We start from the raw sequence: 14129 nt of genomic DNA, 5'->3' as shown, positions 1-14129 counted from the left end.
TTACGTTGTGGAGAGGTGGAGATCCATTTCTCAAAAAAAATTGGTACCAGGAGCACATGCAGCTTTAAAATTGCTACTTTTATTTTCTCCTGATATAAAAATTGCATGAACGAAAACGCGGTATTGATTGACTGAACGTTGCAACCAAATTACATTAGCGGATGAATTATTAATCGCCCCCTCCTGTTTGTCTGTGGGTGCAGTCGTGGTCATGCAACGTGGAGGAGACTTTTACACGGCACTCTGTGCGTCACAGCGCCTAGAACTCTGCCTGGGCACTGCCGAATTCGTCGTAAAAGGTCGCGTGGGGCAGCGTCGATTGGCCGACGTGCCCTTCGGGCGTCTGTACAAGTTTGCGTTTTACACCGTCACCCTGTGCTACACCTCGTGGTTTGTGGTCCAGAACGACATTCTGGAACCGCTTCAAGTTGAAGGTGCGTTCGCCTGGTTCCTGATATTTGTCGACCTCCACGTGGATGTCGTCTATCAAGGAGCGTTAGTAGTGAGCGTCCTCCTGCGGGGCCGTCGCGTCAGAGAGGCCTGGTACGGTATCATGGCCGTCGACGGCGAGATGACCGTGGACAATCGGCCCGTAGGTCTCTACAGCCGCGCTTGGCTCGTCGTCGCCATCGTGGTCAACACGTGCAATCAGTTCACGGCGCAGGAAGTGCTTACTCACCAGCGCTTGCACTTGTTTGAGGTTTCCAACACTCTCTTCTGGATCATGTGCTTTTACATGATCGGCACAGTTTCCGCCTTTCAAGCGTGGATGCTATCGCTCAAGGTCAGGCTGGAGGCACTCCACGCCGGTCTGACCGAGGATAATCTGCCAAAAACTCGACGTCTACTCCAAGAGCTTTGCCAGGTTCGGCAGGTGATCGGCGAGGTGTACTCGCTGCCCGTGCTGATGGTGCTGCTGCGGAATTTTATCGTCGTCATCTTGCAGCTGTACGAATTTTCGGTCCTCTTCGGCAAAAGGTCCGTACATTGGAAGCACGTCCTCACCACCGTCTGCTGGCTCACCTTGGCCGCCGTGAAAACGCTTTCCATCGTCATTTCCGCGACGCTCGTCACCAATCGCGAGACGCTGCTCAAGCGAAGAGTCTTGGAGTTGTCCCTCCTGACCGCCAGTTCTAAGCAGGTCAGTTGCACAAAGGGCCAAGGGGGGGCAGTCATCGGATTTGTTTGTAGGTTACATCATTCGGCTTGCAAATGCTCCACTGGGATATGAGGACCACGATCGGAGGGATACTCGAGGTGGACCTCTCCCTTGTCTTCAAAGTAGGTGTTGTTTAATTCAGGCTGTGATTCACAAATCGGTTTTAGATCGTCGGGGCAACCACCACGTATTTGGTGATGTTGTCGCAGTTTAACTACCTAACCTCGAGGCACAGCTCGGCACCAAACTAGAGAGGTCGTAGATGATCTCCTGATAACCAAAAAAGAATTATGTGCCCCTGATCATACATTTTTGTTAGTGGTAGCCGAAGATGCGGCTTGTTTGAGAAGGTTTTATACTCTTCTTATTCGAACGCAACCCTCAACGGCCTATTGATTGGATCAGGAGCGTAGAACATTTAGTGTCAGGATAACATATTTTAGGATCTAGAATTTGCGTACGAGGTAGTTGATGTTTTAGGGAACAAGGTATTATAGGGGTCAATTAATTTACCACTTCTTGCGTTCCTGCGATCCTGATTCAATATTTAAGTACCTAATCAATACATGAAAGATGCCCTCTACAGCTTATTTCGCTTCTGTAATCCTGATACATCTAGTTTTATAAAATAATTTGTTTTTTCGAACATGATACGTATTACACTCACATTATAAGCACATTAACGCATCCTTGCTTTAAATTTTTACGAAACTGGTATTAGGAGAACATAAAAAATCGAAGATGTCTCACTTTCCTGTGATCCTGTTACAATTGTTTTAACTCAGGAGAATATAATTCTTGCTATTTGCTCAGCACATTTATAGGAAATTTGTATCAGGGGAGAATAATATTATAAAACAATGTCCTTTACTACACCTTCTTGCATTCCTATGGTCCTAATATAATATTTTCAGCAGAAATTTGTGTCGGGAAAACTTCAATAAGTTGCTATACCGTCTAGATTTCAAGTGTTTCAATTTTTATAGCATAAATCTTATCAGGGAAACATAATTGTTAATGAGGAAGAAGATAGCGCAAAAGAAGTTGCCGGTAAAAGTGTGCCAATTTGTTCCGTACAAATTTATAGTAGAACTCATACGTTTGGACAGCTTTGCCACCATTTTGAGCAAATTTTGTATCAGGGGAGCAGCGTACATGCAAAAACTAAAATGCCTCTCCAAGATTGAAAAATCACTTGTTAGAATTTCTGTACGAAATTTTTATCCAGAGGACATTGTATAAATGCTATTCAATAAGTTCTAGACCTTCCTGCGTTCCTGTCATCTTTATACAACAAATATTTCAACACAAGTTTGTATCAGGAAAACATCATTCAAAAGAAAGGTATTCTTTAAGGGCTTCTATGCACTTTTACACATTTGTACAACTTCTAGCGTTCCTGCGATCCTGATACAAATTTCTTAATAGAACAATTTGTCATGAGAATAAAATACGTAGGTACAAATTTATATAGATAAAGAAATTTCCTTCTCTGATTACTGCACATATTTACGGTGGTGTGGTCCTGGTACAAACATTTCTTGAGGAGAGAAAACATAACCCGATGAAGGAAGGTATCATTGAAAAGCTTCATCCCCGTCTTGCGGAAAATCTTTACACGAAATTAGTATCAGGAGAGCCATCAATATATTTTTGCGTTCTTGTGATCGTGTATGTATCAAGAGAACATAATAGGTACGTCAAAAAATTCCCTTCAAAAGCTTAGACATCTACTGTAACACAACTCAGTTTTTAGAATAACTTGTATCAGGATAACGCACCAAGATATTCCTCTTCCCCCCCCCCCTCCTTCTTTAGTGCCCATAATTTTTTAGTAAATAATTAGGAGAACATGATACGTAAGAGATTCTCCCTCAAACTTATTAAAGATCTAATAGCTTCTTAGGTACAGTTTTTGAACGTTTTGCATCAGGAGAACATAATGATTGAGAAAATGTCCTACGATAAGCTCTGCACCTTCTTGCGTTTCTGTGATCGTTAAGTGAGAAAAAACAAAATTGTATCAAAAGAACATAATAGCGAAATGTCTTTTTCAAAATCGTTTAACGTTTTGCTATACTTTTCTCATAGTAATTTTTTGGAAAAGGCTGTCGAATCCTCTTGCTTTGTCTCTAAATTATCACGAGAGTGCTATAACGCTAAACGTTTCCCGTGAGGAGTGTATTACCGGGGGGTTTGGGGAGTATGGAATACCCCCCAGCAAAGAGACTATCCTCGGCATAAAGAGGAGCTTGATAATTCTTTCTCCCTAGTGCGCTCATCATGGCAATCTGCGAAAGGTAGTCACTTAGTCGTATGCGAGGGGTATTGCATACCCCCCAGACCCCCCGGTATTACGTTCTTTTTCAAAATCGTTCACTCATATGATAATTTTTGGGAAAAAACAATCGAATCTTTCTTTCCTCTTGCTTAGTCTCTAAAAATTATCGCAAGATTGCAAAGCTAAAGAAAAATTGTATGACCGGGGGGTCTGGGGGGGTATAGAATACCCCCCAGCAAAGAGACTATCCTCGGCATAAAGAGGAGAATGATCATTCTTTCTCCCTAGCGCGCTCATCATGGCAATCTGCCAAAGGTAGTCACTTAGTGGTATGCGGGGGGCATTGCATACCCCCCAGACCCCCCCCGGTATTACGTTATTTTTCAAAATCGTTCGCTCGCATGCGATAATTTTTGGGAAAAGACAGTCAAAAATTTTCCTTTTCTCCTTCGAGAAGTGGATTACTGGGGGGTATGGAATCCCCCTCCCCCAGCTTCAGAGAGAGTACCCTCGGCCTCGGAGGACTTGGTAGTTCTTTCTCTATTACTCCTAGCACTCTCATTGCATTTATAAAAAAAAGGCTTTGAGATTTTGTTACATGTACCTACTTTTTTAATGAATTTTGTATCAGGAGAGCATAATTACATTTGAAAACGCCATTCAATAACGTCTAGATCTTCTTACATTCCTGTGATTTTAATACTCAACTGTCTTTTGTGCCCGGAGAACATAAGGACCTCCGGATACAACTATTTTTATGGTATAATTCTTCTCCAATTCCTTGCATTAAATTTGTACACGAAAATTGTATTAGGAGAGCACAAAATCTCTCCTATGTGCTTTAGGGGAGCATATATTATGTCAAACGTATGTCTCTTATACAGAAAATTGTAGGAAAATATCTCTTCGAAAACCTCGATACCTTCTCACTTCAATTTTGTATAGGAATAAATTTGTATCAGGATGACATATAAAAAAAATCTCATTCAATAAGTCCAATACACCTTCTGGCGTTCCTGTAATCTTGATGCCTCTTTTCATTAGAATTTGTATCAGGAAAGTGTTGCATTCCCGTGGTCCGGATACCATTTCTTCAAGAGTAGTTTGTATCAGGAGAACATGATACGTCTTTTTCAAACTTGCTGTGCCTTTGATGGCTAGGATACCCTTGCAGCCGCCACGTTTTACACCCCCTCTGGTTTCACAGAGAAATCCAATCATTCTTATCAGGAGCGTAGAAGTCACTATCTACCTGAACCTGTAAATCTCGCCCTTGACTGCTCAGTATATAAATGGAAACACAAATTTATTCGTTAAAAAAGTTAACATCGACAGAAAACAAATCTCGAATTAAACATAGAGAATAAGTGTATATATAGATTACAGATCACAAACAGAACATAACAATTAGTAACTTAACCTAAAATTAGCGAAGTTACTGGTCACTTACATCCTACACGTAAAGTAAACGAGCTGCAATGCAAAATAGAGCTTTATTTTAGTATAGTAAAATACTCTGACTTATAAAAGTACGAAAGACGAGATCAAAGTAAATGCGAAGACTAATATTGCACTTTTAGTACGCGTGCGCGTAGTTGCCGACGTTGTACGCGACGATGCTGACGTGATCCAACTTTCCGGGAAGGTTCTGCACGCGCTCGAGCCCCTTGCGCCTGCGCAGCTTCTTCTCCTGCTGCGACACCTCGACCATTACGCCGTTCACGTTGTCGAAGTAGAGGTCGGCGTCCTCGAGCGTGTGACGTTTCGCCGACGATATACTGAATGCGAAGCTCACCAGGTTCTCGCACGCCTTCTTCGCGGTCGTGCACTGCAGGTCCTGGCCGGATATGCCCCTCTTTAGGATGTCCTCCATCAGCAGCAGGGAGATTTCGTAGCGTTGGACGGGGGAGACGAACGGCACGCCGTCCTCGTTCCTCAGGATGATCTTCGCGCCGGCACGCATGTCTAGGGAGGTCTTCGAGCGCGCGAACGTCGCGCCGGTTTTCACCGGCGGCTGTCTCGGGCGAGGGTTGAAGGTGGAGTGGGCGCGCCCCTCCGCTTCGAGCGAGTTCTCGCGCAGAAATTGGACTTTTAGCGGATTGTCGGTGGTCTTGACGTTTTCCGGTTTGGTTTTGCGCGGCGGTTTCGCGGGCGCCGCCTCCTTGGAGGAGGTCGCGTGGGCGTCTTTCGCGACGCTTCTCTTCGGCTTGAGCGCGTCCTTTGTGTTCACGGTGAACTTGCAGACGTTCGGATCGAAATTGTCCGTCAGTCCGTCGCTTGCCACCATTATAATGTCGCCTTTATGGACGGTCGTGATCGAAAGGGTTAGGTTGCTTAGTTCGGGATTGATGCCGTCCACTGGACCGAGGGCGCCTAGGGCGTCGCGCATGTCTCGATTACAGTTGACGTCGTGCGAGCCTAGGCGGGTTCATGTTAAAAGCGGAAGTGGGCGGAGTTAACTTACCTTTCGTTAGCTCGCGCACGCCGTACTTGTGCGAGTAAACGTAGGCGAGGGTGTCCCCCACGTTGCAAACACAACACACGGATTCCACCTCGTCCTTCACCTTCAAGGGTAGAACTACGGCTACGGTTAGGGTCGTAAGCATCCCCTGATTTTCCAAGATGAGATCGTGTGCGCAGTGGAACGCGCGTAGAAGACAAACGAAAACCTCTCGAGTGTTACTCACACGATTCTGACTAATAATCGCGTCTGCCTTGGAAGCGCTAATCTCGTCGAACGGTTTGGTGTCGTTAAAAATCGTCTTGTCGAGGTAGTGGAGGCAACCGTGTATCGCAGATTTCGCGGCGATACTCGCCTTCTCCCCCCAGTTCACGCCGTCCGCCACCGCGAGAATGGCCGAATCGCCTCGCGCGATTATTCCAAAGCAATCCGCGATCGGGTCGCCGTTGCGATTCTTCGTCACCTGGTTCCTGTCGTACAGGGAATCGGAAATTCCGAACGCGTAATCGGTTTTACGATTCCAACTCTCGGGTAGGATCGGGTCGTCTTCGCCCCCGCCTGTTGCGCCTAAAAATTACGCCGCTTTAGTAACTTTAGCCGACGGAAATCTTCGTGTCAGGCATAATTTCCATGCGCCACCGATGTCAAAGGATCAATTTACTAAATCGTCACGAATTATTTCAATACCCCCCCCCCAGCCCGCCCCCCCCCCCGTGTTACAGTGTCCATTAAAATGATCCGCCCACTTTTCCAAAAAGTACCACTGAACTTAGACCCGAGGGGTCTGGGGGGTATCAAGAGAGAGAAAGATTCAATGTTCATTTCCTCATCATAAAATTCTTGTATGCGCTGGGGGAGTATTACACCCCCCAAGCCTAAGTTCAGTGGTACTTTTTCAAAAAGAGATAAGAGGGCGTATCAATTTGATGGAGAATGTAATACCGGGGGGTCTGGGGGGGGATAATACCCCCCAGGAACAAGAGAGAGAAAGATTCAATGTTCATTTCCTCATCATAAAATTCTTGTATGCGCTGGGGGAGTGTTATACCCCCCCCCCAGACCCCACGGGTCTAAGTTCAGTGGTACTTTTGCAAAAAGGGATAAGGGGGCGTATCAATTTGATGGACAACGTAATACCGGGGGGTCTGAGGGGTATGGAATACCCCCCAGGAGCAGGAGAGAGAAAGATTCAATGTTCATTTCCTCATCATAAAATCTTGTAGGCACTGGGGGGTATTCCATACCCCCCAGACCCCCCGGTATTACGTTGTCCATCAAAATGATACGCCCACTTATCCCTTTTTCAAAAAGTACCACTGAACGTAGACCTGGGGGGGTCTGGAGGGTACCAAGAGAGAGAAAGATTCAATGTTCATTTCCTCATCATAAAATTCTTGTATGCGCTGGGGGAGTGTTATACCCCCCACACCCCCCGGTATTACATTATCCATCAAATTGATACGCCCACTTATCCCTTTTTCAAAAATTACCACTGAACGTAGACCTGGGGGGTATCAAGAGAGAGAAAGATTCAATGTTCATTTCCTCATCATAAAATCTTGTATGCGCTGGGGGGGTATTATACCTCCTAGACCCCCCGGGTCTAAGTTGAGTGGTACTTTTTTAAAAAGAGATAAAGGGGCGTATCATTTTGATGGACAATGTAATACTGGGGGATCTGGGGGGTATGGAATACCCCCCAGGAGCAGGAGAGAGAAAGATTCAATGTTCATTTCCTCATCATAAAATCTTGTAGGCGCTGGGGGGTATTCCATACCCCCCAGACCCCCCGGTATTACATTGTCCATCAAAATGATACTCCCACTTATGCCTTTTTCAAAAAGTACCCCTGAACGTAGACCCGGGGGGTCTGGGGGTATCAAGAGAGAGAAAGGTTCAATGTTCATTTCCTCATCATAAAAGTCTCGGATGCGCTGGGGGAGTGTTATACCCCCCAGACCCCCCGGGTCTAAGTTGAGTGGTACTTTTTCAAAAAGAGATAAGGGGGCGTATCATTTTGATGGACAATGTAATACCGGGGGGTCTACAAGATTTTATGATAAGGAAATGAACATTGAATCTTTCTCTCTCCTGCTCCTGGGGGGTATTCCATACCCCCCAGACCCCCCCGTATTACATTGTCCATCAAAATGATACGCTCACTTATCCCTTTTTCAAAAAGTACCACTGAACGTAGACACGGGGGGGTCTGGGGGGTATCAAGATAGAGAAACATTCAATGTTCATTTGCTCATCATCAAAGGTTGTCTCCCCCACTCGCCCCCCTGTCATTTTAGAGACTATAATTTCAATTTTAGCTTAATTAATTGATAACGCAAACTGATCCTTTGACCTCGACAACTCCGAACGCGCATCCTAAATCTACATCACGAAAACGCATGCACATGCACAACAGCAACGTCAAAAACGCATGCGCGAGCCAATAAAATTTACCGTCACTGGGTCGAGTCGCTAGCCTAACAATTTTCCCCTTTTTCTTTTGCTGAAACGGATTGCCCTCACTTTTAGATTTGGACAATCCGTAACTCGGCCTCGCGGGGGTGGCGTCGACGACGAGGACGCCCTTCCTCCTCTCGTTTTGCTCCTGTCGACCGCGACCGGCGGCGATCTCCTGGTTTTTACACTTAACCGTTACGCTATTATTATTATCGGTACAAATTTTAGTTTTCTCGACCTCTAAGTCGGACAAGCTACCCAAACTGTGACTTTTGTTCTCTTTTTTTTTACGATTCGTAACTAAATATTCCTGACCCGCCACCTTTATAAGCATCGTCGTATTATCGACGTGCTTACGCGACGTCTTTTTAACTGGAACTTACAAGAAAACGTGTACTTACTTACGACTCGCGGAATATAGTTACCTTCGACTTCGTCTTGGGTGTCGATGAAGTCGATATCGGTATCGGGCACTGAGAGGTGCTTTTCGGTTCGTTTAACCGTCGTCAGTCCGCCGTTGGGTCCCGAGTAGCACCCAACGATTGTGGTCGGTCCGACATCGTACAAACCCAAGTCGTAATTCGGCAAGTCGGTCGGATTCTTACCGTACAAAATCGGCGACCCATCCTTAACCGTGATTTGTCTACGAATTAGCGTGAGAAATCAATGTGACAACGACACAACAACGGATATACCCTTCCAAGTATTTCGTCACAAAGGAGTTCTCGTTGACGTTGTACTTCTTCTCTCGTGGCTCATTGTAAAAGCTGAGTTGTCGGAAGTAGCTCGACACTCGTTTACGGAGGGAAGGCATTACGTGATTAGTGTCTCTTTTTGCTTGGCATCTTCGAATTATGACGACGATCACCACAACTCGCCCCCCTTTGGAAACAAAGACGAGGAACTGCCTCTTGGCTCGAGGACAAGTTTTTTTAGGAGGGTCAGTTTTGCTAATGAGATCCTTGGCACATGTGAACTACGATCGGAATATCGGAACTATTAATTAGTGTTGTAGGTAGATTCAATGAATGGGACACTAGAACTACTGTCACGCTAATATACAGGGTTAGTTTCTTCTTATGGTATCGAGTAGAGTGTGAAAAAATTACTTAATTTCCATTGAAATTGGTGTACTGCATCATCGTAATTAGTTTCGTTTTGCCCTTGAAAAATAATTTAAATTGTAATTTTGCAGGTTATGTTTACCTTCAAACGACTAACACCCGCAACTGCTTCCTAGTCGTGCCTCTCATGGAAGAATCAGTGGTGGATCTGAGAGAGCTGCCCGAAAAGGTCTTCATAAACCTACGCCACTCTCGGCAACGTTACGATTGGGACTGCGGAATAGCATGCGTTCTCATGGTCCTCACCGAAGCGGACAGGGAATCGTTTACGCGCGACTTCGTCAGCGTTTGCAAGGACGAGGGCTTTCACCGAAGGTAAAGGACCGCAATCGAGCCACTAAACCAGTTGAGCGATTTCAGCACGTGGACCATCGACCTGTGCTACCTTCTACGTAGATACAACGTCGATCACAACTTTTACACGGTGACCATCGGAATACACCCCGGCTACCACAGTAACGCTTTTTACCGCACGGTCCTCGCGAAGGTATGCATCTCGTAAAAGTTCGTTCATGATTCTTTTGTGTAGGACGAACAACGAATAAATAGTAGATTTGGCGAGGCGAAAATGTACGGAATTAACGTTCACGAGGGATCCGTCGAGATCGTAACCATCCTGAGGCATCTCCGGCTGAACGGTCCGGCGATCGTTTTGACTAACGCGCGATTGCTCACGTGCGATCTGTGCAAGTTGAACAAGGTCTCGTTGGAGCTGCGACAGTGCCTGCCGTGGCCCGCCGGCTATCAGGGGCATTACATCGTCTTGTGCGGCTATAACAAGTCGAGGCGAAAGGTGTACTATCGCAATCCCTCATTTCACAATCGTAAGTGTTTGAATTCTTGACCGATTAACCGCCTCGGTTGTAGGGGTGTGCGTGATGTCGATTGATGCGCTCGAGGATGCTCGAAAATCGTATGGAACTGACGAAGATCTAATTTTAATTGATTTATGATTAAGGAATTTAGTATCTGAATAATGGCGGGGGGGGTTAAGTAGCCCCCTCCACCAACGACTCGCCTCTGAGTGTCTTCTTTAGTCCTGACAATTTTTAAACCCCACAGCCAACTCACCATGTCAAAGCGAGAGGAGAAATAAAGATGTATAGGACGATGGCAGGGGGGGGGGGCAACTAAACCTCACTATAGTGCCATAATATATCTAGAAATAATTCAAAATGTTTGTCTTCTCTTTTTATTACACGAAATTTGCATTAGGTTCTTCTTTATTGACCTTAAAACGATTAAGAATACGAATTTAAATTAATGAAATGTTTTTACATGGACAGAGCTCTAAAACCTTGTCTTAAACTGTTGTTACTTGAAGTAATTTAGGGCTACACGTCTTCCCCTTCTTCTCTTATTTAATTTTGGTTCAGAAACACGCACGGATTAGTTAAATTTACAAGGGTTGAAAACCCCACTTTCATTAAATAAAATTGAGCACCTATGGCACCCCCGAAGATCACGTGGTAGTACGTTCTCTTCTGCAGTAGGCAGGGTTCTAAATCGTGTTTGGGGAGAACATAGCACTGGTAAATCTGGGCCGTATATGCGATCCTTTTCCCAAAGAATTGTTGCTATGAAAGTGATAGGAGTAAAATAGATAGAATCATCATATTCTTCTTTGCTCAAAAGGGCACTCTGCTGGTTTGGTGGTATTGTATGCCCCCACCCCACTGAGGGGTATGCAATACCTCCCAGCCATACCATCACAGAAACAAATATTCAACATTCTTTTTTGTACTAAGGTGGCTGGAGAGGTATTCTGGGAGATTTTTCAATAGCTATAAATTTTGAGACAACAATCGCGGGGGGGGGGGTCTTTTTATACAATAATGGGATGGTTTGTGGACCCAAGAAACAAAATCTGTCACAGAAACAAAGATATTTCATGAAACAATGGCAATGGATAGATGATTACCTTATAAGGGCGAAATTTCTAAATAATTTTTAGACATGAGGGGGGGGGGGAATGCAACCCTGGCAATAGATAGATTATTACCATATAAAAAGGCGATGTTGCTAAATCATTTTGAGACATGAATGGGAGAGGATCTTTTTATGCAATGATGGGGTAGTTCATTAAACAAAATCAGTTACAGAGACACCAATATTTCATGAACCATAAAAATTGCAACTCTGACAATGGATAGATGATAGATGGTTACCCTACCTGGGCGAGAGCTTTTAATAAATTTGAAACAGGAAGGGGGGATGTCTATGCAATTATGGGGTGGTTTGTGAACCCTCTAAACAAAATCACTCACAATACACCCCGATTAAACCGACGCCTGCGTATACCCTTACCGTAATTTATCAATACACCCCTCACTGCCTATAAGGGCGAGTAGATTTCTAAATAATTTAGACAGAAAAGGAGGGGGGGATCTGTTTATGGGGTGGTTCGTGGACTCATTAAACATAATCACAGAAACAAAGATATTTCATGAACCATAAAAACTGCAACCCTTGACAATATGGATGGATGATTATACCTTATAAGGGCGAGATTTCTAAATAATTTTGAGACATGAGGAGAGATAGGGGTTTGTTTTATGCAATCCATATTCCCCCTCCCCCTCTCCAATACCATCACAGTAATAAATAATATTAATATTATTCCTTCATACCTACTATCAAGTTTTTCGTGTACTGGGATGGAGAGGTATCCTGGAAGATTTTTAAATAATCATATAATTTTGAGACAAGAAGGGAGGGGGTGGGGATCTTTTTATGTAATGATGGGGTGGTTGATTTACACAAAATCAGTTACAGAGACAAAAATATTTGATGTACCATAAATATTGCAACCCTATAGCAGTGGATAGATGATTACTCGGTAAGGGCGAGATTACTAAATAATTTTGACCGAAAAGGAGGGGGGAGGTCTTTTTATGGGGTGGTTTATGGGCTCATTAAACAAATTCAGTCACAGAAACAAAGATATTTCATGAACCATAAAAATTGCAACCCTGGCAATGGATAGATAATTACTCTGTAAGGGCGAGATTTCTACATAATTTTGAGACATGAGGGGGGAGGGGTTTGTTTTATGCAATCCATAGGGTGGTTCGGGAACTCATATTAAACAAAATCAGTTACAGAAATAAAAATATTTCATGAACTCTTGTATCTACTGGCAAATGAATTTAAGATTTATACACCCCCCCCCCCATACCATCACAGTCATAAATATTCTTAATTATTCCTTTTCGTACCTTACTACCAAAATTTTCGTGTATTGGGGTGGAGTGGAGAGGTATTCTGAGAAATTTTTCAATAATCTTATAATTTTAAGACAAGAAGGGGGGGGGGATCTTTTTATGCAATGATGGGATGGTTCATTAAACAAAATCAGTTATAGAGACAAAAAACAATTTCATGGATCATAAAAATTCCAACCCTGGTAATGGATAGATACAGACTACTCTGTAAGGGCGAGATTTCTAAATAATTTTGACAGAAAAGGAAGGGGGAGTTTTTTTATGGGGTGATTTGTGGACTCATTAAACAAATTCAGTCACAGAAACAAAGATATTTCATGAATCATAAAAAGTGTAACTTTGGCAATGGGTATAGATGATAGATGGTTACCCTCATATATCAGGGCGAGAGCTTTTAATAATTTTGAAACAGGAAGTTGGGGGGGGGGGTCTATGCAATATTATGTGGACCCTTTAAACAAAATCCCTCACAGAAAAAACCCCCCCCCCCCTCCCATTATAGATACTCATTCAAGAACTTTCCTTCCCGACTAAACCGACGCCTATCAATACAGTCTCACTGCCTGTTAGGGCGGAGGTTTCTAAATAATTTTGAGACAGGAAGGGGGAGAGGGGCAATTTTATGCAATTCTAGGCTGATTTGGGGACTCATTAAACAGAAACAAAAATATTTCATGAACTTTTGAAAAATTCAAGATCAAGATTTTCGTGTAGGGATGATGGTATATGGGTGGAGAGATATAAATTGGGAGATTTTTCATAACTTTATAATTAATTTGACAGGAAGGGGAGAGGGATCTTATTATGCAGTTACGGGATGGTTTGTGGGCCCATTAAACAAAACCATGTCACAGAAACAAATGAACCACAAAAATTGCAACCCTCTCTGGCAATGGATAGACCTTTTAATATGTCAATGTGTTAGAGAGAGATCATACCATCGTGCCTATGCTTTTTCTCTCTCTAACACATTGAATTAGTATGGAAAGTGCCATTATGGAATATCCTCAACCTTATACCGTCTCAGAAACAGACATTCAAAATTCCTTTTCGTACTATTAAGCTTTTCGTGTATATTGGATTGGTATAGCTGGGACGAGTATTCCATACTCCCCGTTATTAAGATCGTAATTGAAATCATCAGCCCCTTCCCCCACCCTTCCTCTTCGTTGCGCCGCGACGCTTTTAAACTGACCAATAAAACATTGGCAGTAGGTTTTATTAAATCACTTGCCAAATTTCTTGCGGTAGAGTTTCGATCAATAATGGCAAATGCCTTTTTGGTAACAAAATCGATATTTTATTTATTGAATTACGTATAACTCTCTCAAGAGCAGACCTATTTGGATGGAAATCTGTACCATTTCTCCCTCTAATTATTGTCCTAAAGCTGACAAGAAACATTGGAAACGATTGGAAAATA

The 14129-nt window shown here is 43.6% G+C and overlaps 3 protein-coding genes across 7 annotated transcripts in view; 2 read left to right on the top strand and 1 right to left on the bottom strand.

Annotated features, from left to right (window-relative positions):
• LOC116162151 (protein GUCD1) overlaps positions 1-10696 on the top strand; it is a 31597-nt gene extending 20901 nt beyond the window's left edge. Inside the window, exons 1-5 of one of the 4 annotated variants that reach the window (XM_031475697.1) lie at positions 9373-9423; positions 9554-9797; positions 9843-9969; positions 10012-10306; positions 10350-10696. In XM_031475697.1, coding sequence (XP_031331557.1) covers positions 9610-9797; positions 9843-9969; positions 10012-10306; positions 10350-10435 — 696 coding nt within the window. In that variant the 5' untranslated portion in view covers positions 9373-9423; positions 9554-9609 and the 3' untranslated portion in view covers positions 10436-10696. Of the gene's footprint in view, positions 1-9372; positions 9502-9553; positions 9798-9842; positions 9970-10011; positions 10307-10349 lie in introns of those variants that run through there. The other 3 variants (XM_031475694.1, XM_031475696.1, XM_031475695.1) reach the window with 3 other exon arrangements.
• LOC116162368 lies at positions 212-2029 on the top strand. The gene is made up of 3 exons (XM_031475983.1): positions 212-1141; positions 1192-1281; positions 1327-2029. The coding sequence occupies exons 1-3, from the start codon at positions 212-214 to the stop codon at positions 1408-1410; spliced, it is 1104 nt and encodes a 367-aa protein (XP_031331843.1). The 3' UTR covers positions 1411-2029.
• LOC116162147 (PP2C-like domain-containing protein CG9801) lies at positions 4920-9341 on the bottom strand. 2 transcript variants are annotated; one of them, XM_031475688.1, is made up of 5 exons: positions 9054-9341; positions 8784-9001; positions 8356-8736; positions 5905-6468; positions 4920-5858 (listed from the first exon to the last, which is right to left on the bottom strand). In XM_031475688.1, exons 1-5 carry the CDS (start codon positions 9170-9172, stop codon positions 5017-5019), a joined length of 2124 nt encoding a protein of 707 aa, XP_031331548.1. In that variant the 5' UTR covers positions 9173-9341; the 3' UTR covers positions 4920-5016. The 2 variants fall into 2 exon arrangements, with proteins under 2 accessions (XP_031331548.1, XP_031331549.1); XM_031475689.1 differs by lacking the exon at positions 8356-8736 and having other exon boundaries at positions 9054-9340.
• Positions 10697-14129: the final 3433 nt, after the last annotated feature.

The sequence above is a fragment of the Photinus pyralis genome, unplaced genomic scaffold (genome assembly GCF_008802855.1).
Source record: "Photinus pyralis isolate 1611_PpyrPB1 unplaced genomic scaffold, Ppyr1.3 Ppyr1.4_LG10, whole genome shotgun sequence".
Classification (NCBI taxonomy): Eukaryota; Metazoa; Arthropoda; class Insecta; order Coleoptera; family Lampyridae; genus Photinus; species Photinus pyralis.
Note: the sequence above shows the minus strand (reverse complement) of the source record. Positions and strands in the feature narration are given on the sequence as shown.